At 42.4% G+C, this 24,000-nt stretch overlaps 1 protein-coding gene across 6 annotated transcripts in view; it reads left to right on the top strand.

The window, feature by feature from the left end:
• The window catches only part of sgcd (sarcoglycan, delta (dystrophin-associated glycoprotein)), a 165,274-nt gene that overhangs the window by 68,933 nt on the left and 72,341 nt on the right, over positions 1 to 24,000 (top strand). Inside the window, exon 1 of one of the 6 annotated variants that reach the window (XM_053687616.1) lies at positions 16,700 to 16,872. The exons of 4 other annotated variants lie outside the window; for them this stretch is intronic. In XM_053687616.1, coding sequence (XP_053543591.1) covers positions 16,870 to 16,872 — 3 coding nt within the window. In that variant the 5' untranslated portion in view covers positions 16,700 to 16,869. 6 annotated transcript variants of the gene reach the window in all.

Raw genomic sequence — 24,000 nt, 5'->3', positions numbered from 1 at the left:
TTGTGCCCTGCGATGGATTGGCACCCTGTCCAGGGTGTACCCCACCTTGTGCCCCATGCTCCCTGGGATAGGCTCCAGGTTTCGCGACCCTGAAAAAGGATAAGCGCTATAGAAGATGAATGGATTATTATTATTATTATTATTATTATTATTATTATTATTATAACGTTAAAGTTTCCTTAACTAACTTCAACCAAGTAACTAACTCTCGTATTAACTCCTACTTTAACCAACGTTCCAGTTCATAAACCAGTTCATTTTCAGTTCTCGAAGCTGCTCTGAATTCTAACGATCCGTTCTGAATCATCTGATAGTTTGATCTTAAAGCTTTTTTGCTCAACCCCCCGGCGTGTTTATAGAAATACCTTAGTGTCGAAATAGAAAGAGAAATAACTCATTAATCACACACTATTGTTACCGTGTCTGTTAGCCTAATGGACACACTGCTACTTGACATCTCATAAACATCTTTTTTTTTTTATATCGATTTCCGTGTACACCGACGGCCTGAAAAGCTTTCAACGGTAAGAGACGATCTTCATCTCTCGGTTCCCTTGTACGAGACGGTGGTTTAAGTTTGCGCTAAAGTCAATGTTGTTGTTGTTTTTCCCAAGGGACAACTGCACATTAAAGTGACTGTTTGAGTCGTTATGGTGAGATATCGGTGCATATCGTGGGCCGACATAGAATAAAAATATAGATATATATTTTTAAAAAAAAACAAAAAAACAAAAACAGCTCATTTAATAGCTTCTGCTTTCACAAATACATTTCAGATCAATACACAGACCGGTTTCTGACACGGAGTGCAATATGGCTAAGGCTTAATTGAAGTTTCAAGAGTGTGAACGGAGGCAATTACTGAAGATATGTTCGAGACGTAGTGTTGTTTTTAACCACGGAGACCCAGGTGATTTGCCCAAGCGTGCCCTCGGTTCACCTCTGTATTCGCCGAGCTCATCCAATAACGGTGGATAAGAGGTCAGACGTATGGGAAACACGGCGCAGGGTGGACTTACGGACTTGATGAGTCTAACTATGACACTTTTCAACTCCCTGTTGAGCACGGAATGATTTTTCTTGGCACTTTCCAGACGCGCCAGCGGGTGAAGGCAGACTTGAGTGTGTTTGAGCTCCACGGCCCTGAAACGATGTTCCAACTGTCAGCATCAGTCCAGGCATGGATCTGGAGCCACAGCACCACAGAGTCAGTCAAGATGCAACTAATGAGGCCACCAGAGAGACAGCAAAAAAGAAAGAAAGAAAGAAAGGAAAAAAAAAAAAGTTCTCCTTGTTTGACACAGACATACCCGTCTACTGCACATACCTAAGTGAGGCTCAGCCTTTAGGGTCCTTCTGACACAGGTGTCAAGGGTCATCGTTTGCTCTCGTTTGTCAGTATCTTCATCGTTTCTTTCCCACGAGCCCCGAAACAGCCATGAATATTCCTTTCTGTGGGCCGCGTACAAGTCTTCGGAAAACATCACAGCCAGCCGTCGCCGCTGTGATAGCATCAGAGCGCGGTTTTCGGCAGAGTCTCGTCTCGCTACACTAGCGCACACTTGACGGCATTACCCAGCGGCTTTGATTAACACCGCGGAAGGATAGATGACGGCTTGACTGCTTTTTAGGAGAGCTCAGGACTGTTTTAAAATCCAGCTCTGGTGCGAGCTAGCGTCACAGAGTTAAAGGAAAGACGTTCAATAAGCGGCGACAGTTAAACGCTTCGTAGTGTGTATCCCGCTTCCAAAATAACTAGCATGGAACAGTTTCGATTATATAGCATGGCAAAATAAATGCTCAAAGGACAAAGAACACCACGAGAGACGGTATAATCGTAACGATTTCGGTTTATACGAATAGATGATGGTTTAAATGACAGATTTCATACTTTCCCGGATGACGTCACGAATACGTTCGCTTCTTTCGTCAGAACGCGGCGTATGATTTTCACTAAAACCAAAAGGAACCCGCAAAGCAGTACAACTGCAACATCGTCAAAGATTAAAGTCCCCATGAAATGCCGTCTCAGCTGCGATTAGATTCCGTATATCCACGTATTTCCTTCTGAAACAGGAAGTCCAGAGCGGCGTTTGAGAGCGATGTTTAACCGCTTGGCTAACTAACACAACAGCCGATAGCATCAGATCCGGCACAATACCGCGTCAAATTCAGAACTAGCCTGACAGTAGCTCAGGAAGTTAGATAAATATGGAGAACACTTTAACACGAGCCTTTTTACGGACTCTTACGGACGGATATGTTCCAGCATTGAAGAACCTCGCGTTGGAAAAACACGTCTGAAATGCGTCTGTCACAGAACCGCCACCTGGTACAAACTCCCGCCAACACGAAACGAGTAAACTCCAACCGTTTTATCTCAACCTCTCGGGGGCGGGACGTATTTACGGTTCTACAGAGCGTTTAATTGGACGAACGCGAACCTTCGCACAATTACGATTCATCAGAATTTTTTACTCTTTTTCTCTAACTTTAAAAAAAAAAAAAAAAAAAAAGACAAGAATATCCGCAAATCAATTGTTTTGTATTTCTTTCAAGATATACTACCATGTCTGTGTCTGGAAAAAAACTAAGGGACATAGTGTATATATATATATATATATATATATATATATATATATATATATATATATATATATATATATAAATATATATATATATTCTTTTTTTTTTTTTTTTTTACAAATATCTTACATCTGGTTTTGTTTTGTTTATCCGGTTAGTCCCCCCCCCCCCCCCCCCCCCCCAAAATATCTCCAGTGAAAGAAGAAGTATCCCTCTGTGTCCTTTTTCCAAACAGACACCTCAAGGTGATGCGATTGTACATCCTGTAGATATAACGAAGTCACAGCTGCATGCGTTTAAAGAAAACAGAGGGATTTAGTGTGATTTTAAGACCATCGCTGGAACCCAGCAGTGGATTAACTAGCTATTTGACCTTTATGCAAAATCTGTGATGCATCCACTCAACCCCTGTGTCTCAAGATTAAGCATTTCAATGGGCTCTAAGGTCAACCTATCTATTGTGTGCACGCCAGGCTTGAGACGAATTCTACAGGGAGGCCACAGGTTCATGCAAACAGAAGCCGATTCTCCCCGAGACATTTCTCGGAGCCCGTTCTCTACGGAGCCCGCAGTTGGAAAAACCTCAAGTGCCTTTCCTCCGCCAAATTGAGTTCAAGCAAAGTGTATCCCGTTCTGAATGACACACAGATGGAACCGCAAGGGCTGCTTAGAAGGTAATACAGAGTCTGAAGCCGGGTTCACGCTAAAGCCAGATTCCTCTCATACTTCGTATTATCACGAGTTATACTCGCTGTCTGAAGAAGGTGGTGCAAAAGCTCGGGAGGTTCCAGGGATCGGCAGTTACAGATGGTTTAAATGAACCGCCTTCAGCTCGAAAGCTTCAGTGAGCTCGGACGTTCTGATCCCGTTCTTACGTGTGTTGTACTGTAACCGTGCTAGGCATGAACAGGTTGCCTTCTGTCCGTGGCTTACAACGAGGAACGGAAATTTCAGAACAGAACACCGAGAAGCTCCAAGTAGTGTACGGGTTCTGTTAAAGATATCTGGGTTCTATTGGGGTGTCATGAATATTGATCAGGGTTCCTGAAGAGTTTTTAAATACCTTTTAAAGAGCATCAGTGAGGTCAGGCGGCGATGCCGAGGTGCAGTCGGTGTTCCAGTTCATCCAGTGGGCTTGAGGTTCGAGTTCTTCTACCTTCTTCCAACCTTCACACTCAATGTCTTCATCGGGCTCGCTTTGTGCACCGGGGCATCGTCATGCTGGAACAGTGTTTGAGCCTCTTAGTTCTACGGCGTAGAACTAAGAGACGTTCTGTACAACCGTATGCTTCCAAGTTTGTTGTACCAGTTTGGGGAAGAAGCTCATATGGGTTTGATTTGGTTAGGTCAGGTGCCTCCAAACATTTGGCTGTATAGTGTACAGTAGCTCTGAAAACTGTAGACTTCTTCTGCAGACACACACGTCAGCCTAGAAACAGGAGAAAATCGCAATCCATTCCAACCGAACTTGCACGTCCAACAAGTAGAGGACAGACGGCGTGAAATGTTACGTGACCCAGCGCTAAGTCCGTGAAAAAAAAAAAACGTAACAGAAACGTGAGAAACTGAGAAAACGTATCAGGTGAAACCACGGAACGTTAAATTCTCAAAAAATATTAATCGCCTGTCCAGAAATAAATTCGGAAGCTCAAGGGTCAAACCTAATAGTTAAAACGCAACAAAGTTAAGACGTCGTCAGAGACCGTAAATCTCGATGATTTCAGACCAGGAAGGAATTGAATTATATGAACGTGTTAGCATCATTCCTAACTCGCCTTGACAAACTGTCAGATGTCTTTTACCGGCAAGTGGAATGATCTCCAGCGAAATTATCCGGCCGCTTTAATTGTACAAGTCAGAATAAATCTGCTGCAAATCTGTCATTGTACATCGAGATTCCAGACAAACCCGAGACACTTAATAAATCTGATCTGGAGCCACGCTTCTAAACAACGAGGTCTGCCTGATACTTGGAACTCGGCCAAAACACCCATGAGGTCAGCTTTCACTAAAGCGGAATGACGAGGTTATTTATCACCCGTTCCTCTGTTCTGCCCCGGTTTCTCGTCCCTCGCCGGACGACTCTAAATTCGGCCTCCAGACTGCCCCGCCTTAAATCTTCCACGCTGTTTCTGTCCAGAAGAACTGATAGAAAGATCTCGCGGTCGACTGTTTATCGTAGTGACGATCAGCAGCGATAACAAAAGCCCGAGAGGAAAAACTATACACCGGTATAGTGAAACCAGTGATAGCATTCCATGAAGCGGAAATTATTTATTGATCGACCGCCGGTGCTGCGTAAATCATGCAAAGAATTTCGTATAGGGGTGTGATTCAGAATCGCAGGCAGCCGTAAGTCATAGACGGCCGTGAGAAAGCGGTCCGCCGCTATCGAAAAGATAAGTGGAGGGGGTTGTAAAAACCAAACCGAAAAAGCATCGATCCCCCCCATAACCCCCCCCCCCCCCCCCCCCACCCGACTCCTCCGTCCACCCGATTGCTTTCTGTTGTGGCCCAGATGTGTTTGATGTAGCAGAAGATGAGTCCAGGGAGGAGAAAAGCGGTTGAGGGAAAGATTTGTAAATTCCAGGTCGAGGATCAAGGATGAGCCGACAGGTGCCAGAGCTTTTAATAGGAACCAGAAAGAAAATTGTATTAGAGCAGTAATCGTCCTTGAGCGGGGGGTTTTCTGCCGCTGTCATTTTGTCGCCCGGAAACCAGATTTACGCGCCCCGGCGAATAAAACTGCAGTAATCTCAGTGGCAGAATGTATATCGTTGAGGGATTATGACAGCACCCGTACCGGATCGGCTCTCCGCAAGCTTCTGACGTTGATGAAAACGGACGGCTTGCGCGATAAGCCGTCGCACTATAGGGGCGACGTTCGGGCAGGTCGCATACATCCATGCATTGACCCGGCTGTGCCGATGTAACGCTCTGAAGTTTACGTATAAATCAAACCTATACACTAGATGCCCCGAGACCAGAACACGTTGACTGGAATTACTGTCATGTTCATGCAAACCCGGTTGTCTTTTATATCGTTTACAGATTTCTGGTGGTTTATATTTGTGGCATGGAGCTGAGAGATAAAGGTGAGGCGTTTTTTAGAGAAAATTCGAATAAACCTAGATTCACTTCCTAGCTCTTGAGTTTGATCCTTATTTCAGATTACCGTACGCACGGAGTTTCACGATGTTCCTCGTGTTCTCCTCAAATCCGCACGGGTTTCCTTTCAGGTTTATCCATTTATCTTATTCCGAAAGCGTGTTGGTGGGTTATTTGGTGTGTGTGACAGAGTGTGTGCATATGTAGTGTCCTGCCATGGGACGGGAGTGGCATGAATTCCTGTTGAATTCCATGAATTCCTGTCCATAACTCCAAGAGTTATGCTAATATTCACACAGGGAAAGTTTCTCTCCTTCAGAGTCGGGTTACGCACGTGCTTAATTTGTCTTTTAGCGACTTTGATTATGTAAATCACCTGCATGTAGGACACGGATCCGGGCTCGCCCGAGTTTCCTTGAGACGAACCATCCAAGGCAGGGTTTTCCGATAGCCTTCGAACACGAGCGCTTCCGTTTCTACCTGAAAACAAGATCGGGGATGGAAAACGCGGACGGGAGACGGGAACGGCGTCTGGTTCTTCGCGGTCGAATGTAATACGGGATAAACTGCGGCGGGATTTTTAAAAACGAACGATACGGAATACGGATAACGGATTTTCTTCGTTATCTCTTCATTTGGGCTCAGGGTGTGGGATTTTTCATATCGAATTGAATATCTAGTATATTGCCGCATGAATAGTCATCACGTTAATCACTGCAAGTTAAGGTTTATTTGAACCATATCCTCTTCCACCATCACCACCATATTGGGTTATAAAACAGCACTTGATCCAGCACACCCTATGATTTTGTTATTGTATTAATATCGCACAACTTAATGAAGTTCTGAAATAGTAATGTATGCATGGGATATATGATATATTTTGATTTCTCGAATTAAAATGAGGAGAAAATTCCTACGGGTGCATGCCTGCGCCCTCTGACACTCTTGACCAATCCTGTACGTCCTTGCTATTATTATTGTTAGTATTTTTGCATGATAATTTCTAATGAACTGAGTTGGCTGTTTCCCAAAATATGAACAAATCAGTCGTCCCCTCTATCCCACTGTATTCCAGCAGCTCTGGGTCTGAGCTCTATTCTACCAGCGGACCTAATATCGATTGCGAACATTTACAATTTTGTCATACCCTGGCCTGAGTTATCGCTTATAGCCTATAAACTGGACATTTATAACCGCACGACTGCTGTTAATTACGTCTGCCATACCACATTATCCATAACGCCCTTGTCTGCGATAGCCGTATATATTTGAGAACTCATCACGAAGACACCTCAGCAGGTCTTTCACATACATTTCTTTGAAAGCGTGCAGCCGCCGAGTCTTATCGCCATCACGGGTTATAAGACCGGACCTAATCATTCTTACGAGGACGGATCCTTTTATGCATACTAAAGCGCGGACGTTAAAGATTCACAGTGCCGATTAAAGTTACGCTCGCTCGCCCGGCGCGAAGACCTTTCTGTACTAATCTCGCTTACGGATCCTGCAGGGTGACATCTGGGCGTCAAGAGAATAAACACTTCTTAACAGATCAGCAAAACGTCTTACGTATAACGTCGTACGTACTGTATGTTAGGCAGTCGTCGGCGTCTGTGAGCCGATGACCGATCTGGGAAAGAAATAGGGGAAAACTCCTGGTTCGCTCGACGTCACGTCCATTTAAGGTTAAAATCCGAATACAGGTAGGAATATGCGGCGCACACGACAGATACGGATACGGATAGTGTCATTGCGTTACGACAGCGAATCGATACATCAATGGAAAAGTTCATGGAAAGAGTAAACTGACGAGAGAAAGGAACAAAAATGCGAAAGCGAGCATTTTCATTGGCACTTTTGGAAATGCGTCAGTTATTGTGATGACGCCATTATCGTTGGGAATGCCTACCCTAACGACACACTTTTTCCTGAATTAAAATGGAACTTTTTAGTTAACGCTATGAGCATTATCTGTTGAATAGCGTGCTGTGCGTAATTGTTGAAACACTGCACGCAGAATACGGGACTGAATAACAGAACTGGCTGTCTGGCAGTCATGGGATTCGAACTCATAACTCATAACTCTTAGCCTGGTTTCGTGTCACTCTGATATTAAGAGGCGTGACGCTCCGATGGTGCTGACCAGCGCCCGGGGCTATGTGAGAATGTTGATGGCAGCTAGCCCGGCACCTGGCACACAAGGACCTTGGTGAGTGGTAAAAATAAATAAATAAAAAAATCCAAAAAGAAGACTAGCATCAGTGCTTGCGTCTGTCATGGCGAGTTCAAAAAGAGCGTGTTCCTGTCTTTCCGACTCGAACTCTATATGCGTGCAAATTAGACCCCCAGCTCCCAATTTGTTAGCGAAGTTTGGCTAACAAAGTTTCTACACATCCTGTGCTGAGGCCACAGAAAACGATTTCCTCCATGTGGATAAATACGCTTAATCTTTTTTCCTAATTCCCCTCATACCTCAAAATCAGCATCAACTCGAGTTTGTCAAACCTTCCACAGGTACTATCTGTGTTTGTTTTTCGTTGTTTTTTTTTTGTTTTTTTGTTTTTTTGCGTAGTAATGTTATTTCAGCAAAAAATAAATGCAAATCAGTCTCGCACAGAGTGATTAAAGTTATCAGATAAAAACGCGGGCACGGTTTAGCCCTGTGCCATGTAATTCACTGCCGTTAACAGCCGTTCGGGAGCGAAAGGCTCGCGATCCGTCTTTCACGCCAATCAAGCATCGATTGTCCTAAAGTGTGATGTGGCGTAATTACGAGAACGCTCCGAGAGGCTGGGTGGAATTCTGTAGTGCTCGGTTTGTGCAGATTATGGAGGATAAGATGTCTCGTAGAGTGAAGAGAATGACGGATAAACAGACAGAGAAATCAGATGGGTAGAACCGCGGGGGGGGGGGAAGGACGGGAAAAGTCGCGTAACTAGGTCATGACGTGCTGGAAAGAAATAATCTGACTTGGCACTTTGCCACCAGTGTTGTTCGACTGTACGTGCAACTGTTCGTGACACGTATGAAGACGTGAACAATTTTTCAAGAAATCCTTGTGAAATCAATTGAACTAGTCGTTACACATCTACAGTAAGACCAATACCAGTAATACCAATACCAATAATACCAACACCAGTAATACCAACACCACCAATACCAGTAATACCAATACCAATAATACCAGTAATACCAATAACAATAATACCAGTAATACCAATACCAATAATACCAATACCACCAATACCAGTAATACCAATACCAATAATACCAACACCAGTAATACCAATACCAATAATACCAATACCACCAATACCAGTAATACCAATACCAATAATACTAATACCAATAATACCAGTAATACCAATAATACCAATACCAATAATACCAATACCAGTAATACCAATACCAATAATACCAATACCAATAATACCAATACCAATACCACCAATACCAATAGTACCAATACCAATAATACCAATACCACCAATACCAGTAATACCAATACCAATACCACCAATACCAGTAATACCAATACCAATACCACCAATACCAGTAATACCAATACCAATAATACCAACACCAGTAATACCAATACCAATAATACCAACACCAGTAATACCAACACCACCAATACCAATAATACCAATACCAATAATACCAACACCAATAATACCAACACCAATAATACCAACACCAATAATACCAACACCAGTAATACCAATACCACCAATACCAGTAATACCAGTAATACCAATACCAGTAATACCAATAATACCAATACCAGTAATACCAACACAAATAATACCAATACCAGTAATACCAATAATACCAATACCAATAATACCAGTAATACCAATACCAATAATACCAATACCACCAATACCAGTAATACCAATACCAATAATACCAATACCACCAATACCAGTAATACCAATAATACCAATACCAATAATACCAATACCACCAATACCAGTAATACCAATACCACCAATACCAGTAATAACAATACCAGTAATACCAATACCAATAATACCAATACCACCAATACCAGTAATACCAATACCAATAATACCAATACCACCAATACCAGTAATACCAATAATACCAATACCAATAATACCAATACCACCAATACCAGTAATACCAATACCACCAATACCAGTAATAACAATACCAGTAATACCAATACCAATAATACCAATACCACCAATACCAGTAATACCAATACCAGTAATACCAATACCAGTAATACCAACACCAATAATACTAATACCAGTAATAACAATACCAGTAATACCAATACCAGTAATAACAATACCAGTAATACCAATACCAATAATACCAATACCAATAATACCAATACCACCAATACCAGTAATACCAATAGCAGTAATACCAATACCACCAATAATACTAATACCAGTAATAACAATACCAGTAATACCAAACAGAGTTCGCGAAACATTTTTTTATTCAATCATTTCCATTGATAAAAGCCTTTCAATCCGTTCCAGCTCTGGTTTTACATGTGTAAAAGAAACACAAGATTCCATTCATCATGCCGCGGATGTTTTCTTTAATGATTTCTTTTCCGTTGGCGTTTACATAGTGAACCATCAACTCCACAGAAATCATTACAATTAAATAGACTTGTGCGATATAGATTTTCTTCCTTGCTTGCAATTTACTCTTTAAAACAAAACAAAACAAAACAAAAGTAAACCCAACGAATTATTTCTCATCGTGCAGAAACCATAAGCGAAGTAAAGACAGGAAAACGAGCGTTTTTAAAGAGAGCCGGTCCGGGTGTAATAACATCCCCAGCTGTGAAGTCGGGAACTGCGTACTGCAGTACCGCACGGTAAACACACACGACAGTACATTTTCAGTCGAATCCTTTTACAAATCGGTCGTCTAATATCCCGCATGGTTGACATTTTCGCTGTGGCTCTGCTGCTCAAAGTGTTCGAACGTGTCTGAGCGCTGACCGGCGCAGGAAAGCGAAAAAAAACAACAACAACAACAACAACAAACCAAGACCATCACTTTTTCATTTTCATCACCATTAACACCATTATTTGTAAAGTATTAGATTTGACACTTCACTGCGGGCCTATTTAATCTTCTTATTAATGATTGGTATCTAAGCAAGGTATGACAAAGACACTACTGTTTGTTTCTATGGTCAATAAACCCCGCCCCCCCCCCCCCCCCCCCCCGCCCCACACACACACCTAAAAAAAAACTAATGCTTTCCCAGAGCTCTTTCAAATAACAGCATGACATTCATGATGTTCAGTTAGAACAAGCTCCTGTCTTCCAAATATCGGGTTAGCTCCTCGCCGGGTACTTAGCGATAAGCCCGTATCGAGCCGATGACATTTGAAGGCAGATTTGATTTGAGCGATCGCGCACCATGGCTGTTTACTGAGGCCTCTGTCTTCTGCATTTGCATTACTGTATACCTCACCGCTTGTGGTACGATGACAGACATTTATATCGAACTTCCTGTGGGGCACAGTAAACGCAAACGAGCCCAAACTACCATCCTGAGAGGTTCACTATCGTGTGTCTGAGCTCGGTAGTCAAGCCAGTCATGAAGCTACCGGTTATATACGTTAACGTCCGTATAACCGACGGATGTCGGTTTGAGTACGGTGTTTTAGAAATCTCTTGGGATTTATTTATTTGTTTAAACACGGTACGAAAATACGACGGGGAAAAAAAAACAAACCCCAAGCTGACGGCAACTCAAGTAATCCCTCTGTACGACCGCGGTGAGCTGAAAAGCATCTCGACACACCGAAACCTTGAGGTGAAGAGACCTCGATAGACCGTGAAGACATTCTGTTTTCAATTTTCATCCTTTATTGCGATGATTTTGACAGTCGCCTTGCAGGCATGCCTATTGTATTGTAAACCTCTTCCGTACTGCTGAAAATTACACCCCTGATAAGCATCAGCAGGCTTCAGAACCCGAGAGTTGCGTAATTGAGACACGACACCTCTGTGTACTATCCGATCCTGAAATATCCCCTCAAACACACGTCTACACACGTCTACACACGCCTTTACACAACTCCTAGTCTCGAAATATTCATTGAGTGACAGCCGACTAGAATATGGACATGATTTTTTTTTTTTTTCTTAGCTACTGTCAATCAAAGTTGCTAAGATACATGTCCATCTAGATACATGTCCCGTCTGAGCCACACTGCTCTCCAGACAGCATTTTGTGTGTGTGTGTGTGTGTGTGTGTGTATGTATGGACGAGATTGATGAGCGTATTGGACATGCGGACAGTAAGATTAAGTGACAGAGTGGGCTCTTTCTGTGTGTGTGTGTGTGTGTGTGTTCACGTCCCTTCCAGCCCCCGGAGCGTTCTTCCGAAACGTTCTGCCCTGCCTCTGCCCTCGCCTCAAACAATCGAGTCCACACACAAAAAGGCCCTTTCATTTCCGAGCAGTTAAACAGTTACAGTGCCAAAGCAGATGAGAGCATTTTTCATCCACTCACTTCTCCCTTCTCCTCGCGAGGGTTCGCTGACATAGGCAGCTCTGTTTCACCGTGCCGGGACCGTCGTCTTGATCTCGATCATTTGCAGCTCGCGAAGAACAATCATTGCTTCTCTCTCTCGCTCGCTCGCTCTCTCTCCCTACAGAAAAGCAGCTTTGCATAATGGCAGCGGTGTTTCGCGTCTAAAATAAGGTGTGGGAAGACTGATTGATAAGGTGGCAGACATTTTGATTAACAAATGCTAATCACAGTCGCTCTCTGCAGAGCCGTTTCGGTTGTTTGTGGGAAATGGCTCGACTGTGTGGCCGGGAAGTCGATTCGGAGAGCTGCCTTTCTAAGACGTCGGTTAGCGACTCAAGCACGAGGTAGCGTCGATAGTCTGTACAGTACACGACATACACCTACGTCCTATATGACATTCCGATAGACGTCAAACTGAAATGATAACTAAACCTAAACCTTTTTCATACTCCTGTTCTTTCCATTACGCCTCAAAACGTAAACTTAGACCCGACGTACTTCAAAGACGTTTTCTAGGCCGTGTACGTTTAATCCACTTGTCAAGAAGCGTTTACGTAAAATGCCATGTTGCATATTATCCCCTACGTGTATATGTATTTAATATGTTTAATAATAACCGTTTGGATTTATTATGATCTGCCATACTCACCCTATCGGATCGACGAGGTTGTATTTGCTTAAATAAAACGTCCAGCCAATGAGAAGGCATAAAGACGTGCTCGAGACGTGCTAGAACCCGACTTTCTGTTCAGGGATCGTCCGTACGTGATAAACACTTTTCCGATACGTTCTTGCGTTCTCCGCTTTAACGTGCGCGTGTTCAATGTCCCGTGGAGATGAGAAATACGTCACCATACGTTGCGTATATTTTGCTCTAAACTGTTAGCTCAAAGCTCTCAAAGGACCTGTTGTTGTTTTTTGTCGTTGTTGTTTTTTGTTTTTTTTTTTAAATAAAAATGCCAGTACTCTCATGCTTAATCATATTGTGAGAGATTTTGCGGTTATGAAATTTTGGGGTTCTGAGGATTTTCTCTCTCGTTAAGAGTCTGCATTAGGAAATATGGGTCATGCCGTGCTTTCACTCCTTAAAGCAGCCCTGCGTTCACACCGGCGCGAGACAAACGCTACGGGCTTCGGACGAGGAACGCCAAGAACCAAATTGTAGCGTACGGCACATCATTTACAACTGTATACCATCTGGTGTCGTTTAAAAACGTGGTTATGTATTCTAATAGTTTAAAAATGTTTTTAAAAAAGTGTGAAAATCAGGCCCCAGGCTTTGCATTAGCTTTGTTAGCAGATTAACAGCGCAAGCTACGTGTACTAGCTACAGTGAGTACTCAGTACCTCTGAGCTGAGGTACAATCGTATACTTATACTACTAAATATCCTCTTCTAACCGGTTAAATACATATTTAATAACACGCTAACACAAACAGTGAGAAAGTTATTTGATTTACATGTTACGCGGCAGGTTTCATATGAGCTATTAGCAGATCGCTAGCGACAAACGCTCTCCAGAGACGTCGACGATCTGTGGTACTTCCTTCCTTCCGAGCGTTTAGTTTTCTTCGTGATATCTCTGTACACATTCAACGAGAGGTGACGTGTAATATATATGACCGAATAAGATGAAACCACGATCGTGATTATTTTTCTTCCGTTATTTCAAGTCGAACCTAGGAAACGGGGACTAATTGCAGGTAGGAATTAAAGTTGTGAGCGGGGGGGGGGGAAGGAAAAAATGATAATAATTTGAGGAGGTCGTTTGGATTCGCCACGTTACTACGTCATGCCTGATTTGCATCAAGTCTTTTATCGTTTCCTCACGCGATGCCGCTGCTGAAATCGTGGCTCTGATCTGATCTGATCTGTCGCTTTTGCTTTGTCGCTCAGTAGCGTGAATTCAGCTTAATCCAGTAACCAAGATGGCGGCCATTTTGTATTCCAGCGACAGTTTCCGTGTTGAACCGGACGTACGTTCCGGATTAGCGCTAAACCCATGATCCGTCCGCGTTCGATTCTTAACCTCCTGGCACATTTTTTTTACACTAAAACGTGTCGCGAAACTGCAGAATTCTTCACGGCGCAAAACCGATTCATTTCTTTCTACAAAAGTTAGAGAAAGTTCAAATGTTTTGAAGGTCAGACCCTGCATTTCGCCAGATCCTTTCAGAAAAGTTTTTCGCCGTTCCAGGAATGCGCTAAACTACGCAATTCGGCTAAATTCCGAACTTCAGGTACTTTATGCTATACCTTCATTAACCGTGCTCACGTAACTCAGCTCTGAATACGGCACCTTGTGCTTTATGTTCTTTCATTTCCACCTTCACCTTTATAACCGGGCGTCTAACAAGACCTGAGAAACTTGCAGGAATTGAAAAAGCCTGAGTGGTTCTCCCTATTCCGAATTTCATTTGGCCAGACCATGCGGAGACCGTGGCTATTCTTCACAAGTTGCTTTCTGCCTTTTAAAAAGTACCATTCAGTGCTCGAAAAGCAACTAAACTTAAAAAATAAATAAATAAATAAATAAAAATAAATAAATAAAAAAAGAACAGAGATGAATCTAGCGAGTAATCTGTAGAGTCACAGATTGATATTACCGCGTGAGATAAAGTTTTAATTGCATAACGAGTGCATCTGCGGCATTATGAGGGGAAAGCTGAAATAGTGTTATGTAAACTACGTCATTTAGAAAAGTCTTAAAACGGAGGCCGGGAAGTCTGCAGGAAAATTACACCCGGACCGTGCATTCAGACTGAACCTCATAAAATGATCGGGATGCGGGTCGGGCTCGTAAAAAGACGCGTCCGTAATATTTCAGAGCTTTTAGAATCGAACTAAATAAGCAGCTCGGTTTTATTCCCTCCTCCAACATGGTCGGATGGGAATAATGGCCTTCTTTAAAACCTAACTCCACGTTCTGGCGAAGAAAGTGCCGATACGACGGGCCGAGACGGATTCTTTTTACAGCGCCGGTGCTGATGTTCTTCTTACGCCACAGCGATTTGCAGACAATTACAGTTTGTAAGTTATTAATGATTGACATGATGATTTTAGACTGTTTATAGTCATGCAGACTTCTCCCATTATTACTGTAAAGATCTCTGACACTGGAGACTCCTTCCATAAATGCTACACTTATTACATCAACCGCGCTGTGGTATAAATTCTTAATCTGCGTCTCAATTCTATATATTACATCTATATACTATATAAATTATATATACAGAACTATAATATTACCCACAACTCCTTGCACGAGGGAGGGAGGGGGGGTTTCGTGACGGTTTGCTCGGCCGAATTCAACGTGCGAACGCGGCGGAAGAGCGTAACGTCTGCGACGCGTCTGCGGCGTTTTAAGCGTAAGAACTTCAACGTTGAGTAACCCAAAGTTGTTGTTGTTTTTTTTTTATATATATAGTTACGTGAAAAATAAAACAGAAAATAAACAAATAAGTAAACGCGTAAAAGCCGAAACGCAACGAGGAGTTTTGTTTACCTTGACGGTGTGCGTGACTAGGCAACAGCGTTCCCTTCCTTTCCGTGACGTGTTCGTTTGTTAGTACGCCCCGTTTGTTAGTACTCGAAATGAAGTACTAGAGCACACACTTGCGGTGCGTAGTACAAGTAGGCGAACTGGGACGCGGAACTCGTTCTGCGAGTCGCATTATTATATCCTGATTTTAATGTGTATTCATTTAACACTGAATAATGCTCGCTTTGTATTCTTCTGATTTTTACTGTACTGTGAAGAGCGAGAGTCCGTTCGGGGGAACGCACTGAGGTTCATCTGATCTTCAGCCAATTCATCAATACAGAGAATTCCCTGTGGAAATCACACACACACACACACACACATATATATATATATATATACATACTGTGCAGCATATACCAGGTGCTTTCTGGTAATGTTGTACCTTAAAATGGCATCCAGTGATGACTATTATTTATCATCCGGATGACTTCACACTTCCGTGAGGAGAAAAATAAAAAGGAAATCCTCAGCAGGAAAAAGGTCTTTGTGGCTATTTTCCTCTGCAGGCATATTATCAGAAGGGAGAGAGACTGTGTGGGAGTTTTTTCAGTATACACACACACACACACACACCCATATAGACAGAGGTCACCGAAAGATCGTCCCCCTCCCCTTCCTTTGCTTTTCCACATGTGTGTGCCATATATAAACCTGATGGGGGTACGACAGGGGCTTGTAACTCAGACTGTAGCGGAGTGGTGCAGAATTTAGCCACTGATTTTTCTTTTCCCTCGCACTCTTTTCTTCCCGTTTCTCATTCTCTCTTTTTCACGTGCTGGCAAGACTCGATCACGTCCGCGCACAAATTACGGCCGGCGTGCGTCGAGTCCAGGGAATCGCTCCAGGCACGGGGCAGGGACTTGGCCAGCCTGTCTGTTATTGGAAAAGTTGGAGGGGGGGGGGGGGGGGGGGGGGGGGTTTAGAGTGACTGCATGGAAAGAGAAAGAGTGTGAGAGAGAAAAATAGAGGGAGAGTTAGAGAGAGAGAGAGAGGCCTCATGCTGCGATTTAGACGAGCCAATCTTGTAATATCTATCTGACACGCCCTGACTGTCTGGGTGTTCGGACCGGGGACTACAGCAGAGCAGGATGGTAAGTTCCTGGATCCTGGACTTGACTTTTTTTTTTCTTGTTGTTGTTTCGCTGGAATGTGTAGGTTGACAGGAAGTCGACACGGATACCTCGTTGTCTTGGCTGGGAAAGATATCTTTTTCTTTCCGGTGTTCGAGTAGCTGTATTTTGGACTTCTTATCCTGGGTGCTTAGTTTATTTTAGCTCTGAGTCATGGATCCTGGAGGAGGATCTTGAAATGATATTTATTTGAAGCCAAAAGGGAAAGCCGGTGCCAAAAGTTCTGACAAAGGGTTGTGTCCCCTCCTCCACTTCGTGCCGTTTTGCCTTCCTTTCAGACGCTTCTGTTGCCCCACGTCGCTCTGCATTTGGTTGCAATTACTCTAGCCCTTTGGCGGCCGTGTTGCTATAAATAATTAACAACAGAGCTTGCCGAGGACAGATTATGTTGACTGTTAGCTGGTGATCTGCCTCCTGTGAAAAACTGTTCGGCGCCGTAAGACATTCAAGCCGTGATATTTCAGTGATCGGCGCATTAAATTACTTCAGATAGGAAAGGAGAGTAAGAGGACGTCCGGGGTCTCGAGTTCTCTCGGGGTCTCTCCGTCTGTCCGTCCGTCCGTCCGTCTGTCTGTCTGTCTGTTGCTACCGACTCAGAAGTGGACGTCTCCACCCTGTACATAAACACAGCCTTGGATTTATTTCCAGGGCCGTCCATTTATTTATTTATTTATTTATTTTATTTTTTTTTTTTGCCCGTGCCGAAGTACTTCTCAGACCTCATAGAGTACAGTACACACCACAAAGAGACACAAGCTATTCTCACTTCCTTTTCATCATGTTCTCGACTCCAGTGTCCGGCTTCCTGAGGCTATACAGTATTTATTCTACCTTCCTTCGTATGTTTACAACCAGGCCTGCCAGGGGTACTGCTGTTCTCTCATGAGCACAAATACAGGAGAAAAAAAAAAAATACAGACCAAGAGGAGACAAGCGCGGAGAAAGTAAAGGGAAAAAAGATAATGCTGAATTTCGCGGATGTGTTAAAAGTTTTTAAACCTTAAGCTTAATTTATCAATGGCCTGTTTATGCACAGGACTATAATAATAATAATAATAATAATAATAATAATAATAATAAATATCAAGTGTTTTTGAGACCCGAAGAACTACCAGATTTAAGTAGATACTGAAACGAAAGAAGAGCATCAAGCATAAAAAAAAAAAAAAAAATAGGTTCGTTAAAAAAAAATACACACAATACGTCAAAGTATTTTAACCTAGCTCAAACTGGTGACAAACCTACTGCTGTAATTAACTACCTTGTCCGCTGCCCCTCATTCGCATTAAAATGTTCATACGGTAGCGTGCGCATGGGGCAGCGTGACTCCTGTCCCAACGGGCTCCTGTTTATTAGCGTGTGTTGCAGTTCCCACTTTTGACCACTAGGTTCAAAAATAATGGAGCTCTATGGAGCTAACAAAATGGGGTTAGTGAGCACACCGCACCACGATCACGTAACACCTAGAATCGATGGAACATCGGCTTATATCCGTCAAGCAACAACATTTCGTAATCGTTAGTCAGGTCACTCCCAAGCGGTAACGAGTAATTTAACGGAATTTAAAATGTACGGAGTTGTGAATGAGGGCTTTATGACTTTATGCCATAGGGATCTGGTATTATTCCAAACAACACCGGCCCCGCCCCCAAGATGACGATGCGCTTGTTTAAACGTGCAGACGTGCGCACAGCTCTTACACTTACAGCTCTCTTGAGGATAGGGAGCACAGGGTCAGTCTTTTTTTCCTGTCTCACAGTAAATAAGGCCGTCGCTCTGCCATCCCACGATGACACACTTACCCAAAAATGGGTCCCTTTTTTTTTTTTTTTTTTTTTTTTTCTTTCTTTTTTTTTTTTTTTTAGTCGAGGGGTCTTGACAGTTATTACAGAGCCGGCAGAGAATCCAGTTAACAGAAAATATCCGTATAGCCTTAGCCTGAGCTAAAGGTCAAAGTTTAGGAATGCACACACTGGTTGTGTATCTCGGATCAAGTGCACATTTAGCGGGACATCGCTCGGTTTAACGTGATCCTGCCGCAGTCTTTACGATTGTAAAATAAACGCTCCGTCGCGTTCTAGAAAGCCGACGACCCACAGATAAATTCTATACAGAAATGTTCATGGCTTATTTTTTCCATCCTCCATAAGCTGAGCATCTTTCTGGCTCTGCACGGAGAGGTGAAGGGAAATAAGTGGCAGGATGCCGTGTTTTGTGACAGCGTGAGTCTGGTGAACTGCCAACACGCCGACGCAGCTCTGGCACCAGAGAAACAAGCTAAGCTGTGAGCAGGTGTTTCATATGCTGGGGATTTGATAAAGTCCCAATTTTATTTTTTTTCTCCCACTCATCGATAACGTATCAGGCTTCTCGACAAATCTCTAGACTGTGAAACGTTCCTCGCGCGAACAAACGATACAGGAGACGTGTGTTGGAAGAGAAAGGAGGAAACAAACAACCGCAGCCGTGAGCTAGTAGCTAGGAGAGCCGAGAGAGAGCGCGTCGTCGGAATGACGAGTTTCCGTACACACGGGGAAGAGCGCTGAGGTCCGAGTCAATTCCTAATAGCTCATCATATCATCATGAATAATAAATAAATGGAACGTCTGGAACATCTTTGATTACGAGCTGTTAGTGCCAACGCGGCAGTGCATGTAGGACAGTGAATTAATTTATTTATTTACCTATTTATTTCAGATCAACAGCTGCTTTCACAAAAAAAAAACAAAAAAATGAAGGGAAAAAAGAAAGAAAGAAAGAAACATATAAACAAAGAAGGAAAGACAGAAGGAAAGACAGACAGACAGACAGAAAGACAGACAGACAGAAAGAAAGGTTTGCCTAATTACTATTTATTCACACTTGGTGTTCTTGAAAGAAAGAAAGAAAGAAAGAAAGAAAGAAAGAAAGAAAGACAGACAGACAGAAAGAAATAAAGAAAGACAGACAGAAAGGAAGAAAGGTTTGCCTAATTACTATTTATTCACACTTGGTGTTCCTGAAAGAAAGAAAGAAAGAAAGAAAGAAAGAAAGAAAGAAAGAAAGAAAGAAAGAAAGAAAGAAAGAAAGAAAGAAAGACAGAAAGACAGACAGACAGACAGAAATATATAAATAAATAAAGACAGAAAGAAAGGAAGAAAGGTTTGCCTAATTACTATTCATTCACACTTGGTGATCTTGAAAGAAAGAAAGAAAGAAAGAAAGAAAGAAAGAAAGAAAGAAAGAAAGACAGAAATACATAAATAAATAACGACAGAAACAAAGGAAGAAAGAAAGAAAGAAATTAGTAAAGCCAGACAGAAATAAATAAAGAAAGACAGACAGACAGACAGAAAGACAGACAGAAAGGAAGAAAGGTTTGCCTAATTACTATTTATTCACACTTGGTGTTCCTGAAAGAAAGAAAGAAATACAGAAAGAAAGAAAGAAAGAAAGAAAGAAAGAAAGAAATAAATAAATAAATAAATAAATAAATAAATACAGGCAGAAAGACAGACAGAAAGGAAGAAAGGTTTGCCTAATTACTATTTATTCACACTTGGTGTTCTTGAAAGAAAGAAAGAAATACAGAAAGAAAGAAAGAAAGAAAGAAAGCCAGAAATAAATAAATAAATAAATAAATAAATAAATAAATAAATAAATAAATAAACAAATAAAGGCAGAAAGACCGAAAGAAATGAAGAAAGGTTTGCCTAATTACTATTTATTCACACTGGGTGTTCTTGAAAAAAGAAAGAAAGAAAGACTGAATAGAGCATCAGGTAATCACTGTTAGACCTGAGCGCGTGGCCGTGTGTTTTGATTATGTTGTAGATGAATAGATCAGACGGGGAAGCGCAGGTGAGTCGAGGCGCATTTTACAAAATAATAAGAAGAAAAATTGGCCAAAGATTACAGAGTCAGACTTCAGGAGTGAAAGTGTGTGTGAGAGAGAACACAGTAGCGATGTTCTGCTCTGAATTCGGTCTGATACACGACCTTACACAATAATCAGCACAGAGAGAGAGAGAGAGAGAGAGGGAGAGAGAGAGAGAGAGGGAGAGAGAGGGAGGGAGGGAGAGAGGGAGGGAGAGAGGTAAATAAGTGGTGCATTTTAGAAAATAATACAAAATAAACTGGCAAAAGATTACTGAGTTAGACTTCAGGAATGAACGTGTGCGTGAGAGAGAGAATATTAAGATAGGTGAGAGAGAGAGAGAGAGAGAGAAAGAAAGAAATACAGAAAGAAAGAAAGGAACAAACAAACAAACAAACAAATAAACAAAGAATGAACAAGAAAGAAACAAACAAAAAAACAAAGAAAGAAGGAAAGAAACAATAAAAAAGGAATGAATGAAAGAAAGAAACAAAAACAAAGGAAGACAGAAAAAAAAGAATGAAAGAAAGAGAGGAAGAAAGAAAAAGAATGAAAGAAAGAAACAAACAATCAAATAAACAAAGAATGAAAGAAAGAAAGAAAGAAACAAAAAAACAAAGAAAGAAGGAAAGAAACAATAAAAAAGGAATGAATGAAAGAAACAAACAAAAACAAAGGAAGACAGAAAAAGAAAGAATGAAAGAAAGAGAGGAAGAAAGAAAAAGAATGAAAGAAAGAAAGAGAGGAAGAAAGAAAAAGAATGAAAGAAAGAAAGGAAGAAAGAAACAAAGAATTAAAGAAAGAATGAATGAAAGAAAGAAACAAACAAACAAATAAACAGAGAATGAAAGAAAGAAAGAAACAAACAAAAAAACAAAGAAAGGAGGAAAGAAACAATAAAGAATGAATGAACGAAAGAAACAAATAAACAAAGAAAGAAAGAAAAAGAAATAAAGAAAGAAAGAAAGAAAGAGAAAAACAAAGAATGAAAGAAAGAGAGAATGAAAGGAAGAAAGGAAGGAAGAAAAAGAAATAAACAAAGAAAGAATGAAAGAAAAGAAAGAAAGGTTTGGCTAATTACTACTTATTCCCGCTGGATTTTCTTGAAAGAAAGAAAGAAAGAAATTCTCTCTGGAAAGTTCTTCTGCCTATTTATAATCTTTCTAGTTTTGTTTCTCTCATTCACACTTCACTTTCATCCGTCCGTTCCCTCGTTCAAGAAAGAAAGAAGGATTTAATCATGCGGGTGAAAGCGGCAGGTCTGCAGGAATGAAACCGATCGCCGGCTCTAGATGTTCGGCTTTCGACTCTTTCCGATGGACTTTTTCGTCTCGCTGTCGTCTCCCGTCTGCGCCTCCTTTCCTCCGCCCTCTTATCATCTGAAGTGTTCGAGCGTGGTAAAGGTCAGACAGAGGAACACATGAGGAACTCACCATGCTTTCCTCTCCGAGCGGCACCCTCACGTGTTCTCCTGACACGTCCCTCAGCGATTTACCTTCTCTTGCAGTCGTCATTTTTCAGCTCCTTCTCTCGTGTCACAGTTTGGGGGGGAAATGATGACATTTGAGGCATCAATAAGTGGGAGGTCATGAAAACCAGCTGTTAGCATAACTGCGCTTCATGCCATGATAACTCTCATCCATCACGCTAGCTGACATTTGTTGTGGTTTTTCTTTTTTTTCTTTTTCTTTCCCCGGAGACTGGGGCTTTTACTCAGGAATGTCTTTACTGCAGCAGGCGTCACGTTCATTACATTCGCTCTCTCCATTTCCTCTTTTGTCCTTTCCCTTCCCGTTGCGGCTAGCGGAGACGGCTGCGGTTTTCTTTTTCTTTTCAGATTCCGAGGGATGTTTTTGTGCTGGTGGAACATGTCCAGATGATTAACACATTCTCAGTTTGTCACTTACTGCCGGGACTGAAATGAATAAAATGTAAAATCGGGCTTCGATGCTTGCTTCGTTTTTTTTCTGAATACTTTTTTTTGTTGTTGAATCTTTTAAGGAAATTAGGACGGGAAGGAAAATCGGCCACCGTTTTAGCGTTAATGCTGCGTGCAATCTGCCGGAGCCATATCTCCTCGCGGTTCTTGTCTGGGTTCCCACTGACGCTAAGCAAGGTCGAGGCTGGTCGGTACCTGGATGGAAGACCTCCTGGGGAAACTAAGGTCGCTGCTGGAAGCGGTATTAGTGAGGCCAGCAGGGGGCGCTCTCCATGGTGTCTGTGTGAGTCCGAATGCCCCGGTAGAGTCACGTGGACACCGTACTGTAAAAACAGCACCGTCTTTCGGATGAGACGTTAAACCGAAGTCCTGACTCTCTGGGGTCATTAAAAATCCCAGAGTAGGGGTATAACCCCGGGGTCCTGGCGATATTCCCCTATTGGCCCTTCTCTATCATGGCCCCTTAAATATCCCCATCTCTGAATTGGCTACCAATAGCTGATGGGCGTTCGGGAGCACTATGGTTGCGGTCGCATCATCCAGGTGGATGCTCTACACTAGTGACGGGTGACGAGACCCCCCCCCCCCCCCCACCCCCGATACTATGCAAAGCACTCCAAGTGTCCAAAAAAGCTCTATATAAATGTAACTGTAATTAAATGCTGAAAAATGCTGTTAGACTAAAAGGACACGATCCGGGAGCGCGTGAGTCACATTTCAGAGGCAGAGATGACTCACGGATTAAGTGTCTTACATCACAACCTGCCGTGTTTCACATCCGAAACACACACTGACTGCCTTTTAATACCAACAGACCGCAGCTGGCAGGATTTCTTCTCTTCACCTCTTCATCCGTGCCCTGATGTTAAACCAGTTTGAGCCCGAGGAAGCGTGTTTCGGGAAGCGTGCAGAATTCCTCTCCAGTCCTCGATCCAGACAGCAGCGACGGAGAGCAGCGACGCATAGACGACCTCACCGCGTTTAAACATCTGGCCGAAAAGACCTTTCTGTGTTATACCTTCAACAACGCAGTCTGAACAGAGCGTCAGATAATCACTTCTTTTAGACCTGGACGAGTGGCCTTGGGTTTATTGTTCTTAAACACTAATCAAACGAGAGAGAGAGAGAGAGAGAGAGAGAGAGAGAGAGAGAGAGAGAGAGTAATCTGAGGGGCGGGTAGAGCTGAGAACGTGTAAAACTCGATCATTCATTGGTCAGAAATACAGTGATGGAAAAAGAATCCCAGTGAGCATGAAAATCACATGATTTCTTTCTTTCTCTCTGTTTCCATAAT

The sequence above is a fragment of the Ictalurus punctatus genome, chromosome 18 (genome assembly GCF_001660625.3).
Source record: "Ictalurus punctatus breed USDA103 chromosome 18, Coco_2.0, whole genome shotgun sequence".
NCBI classification, from domain to species: domain Eukaryota; kingdom Metazoa; phylum Chordata; class Actinopteri; order Siluriformes; family Ictaluridae; genus Ictalurus; species Ictalurus punctatus.
Note: the sequence above shows the minus strand (reverse complement) of the source record. Positions and strands in the feature narration are given on the sequence as shown.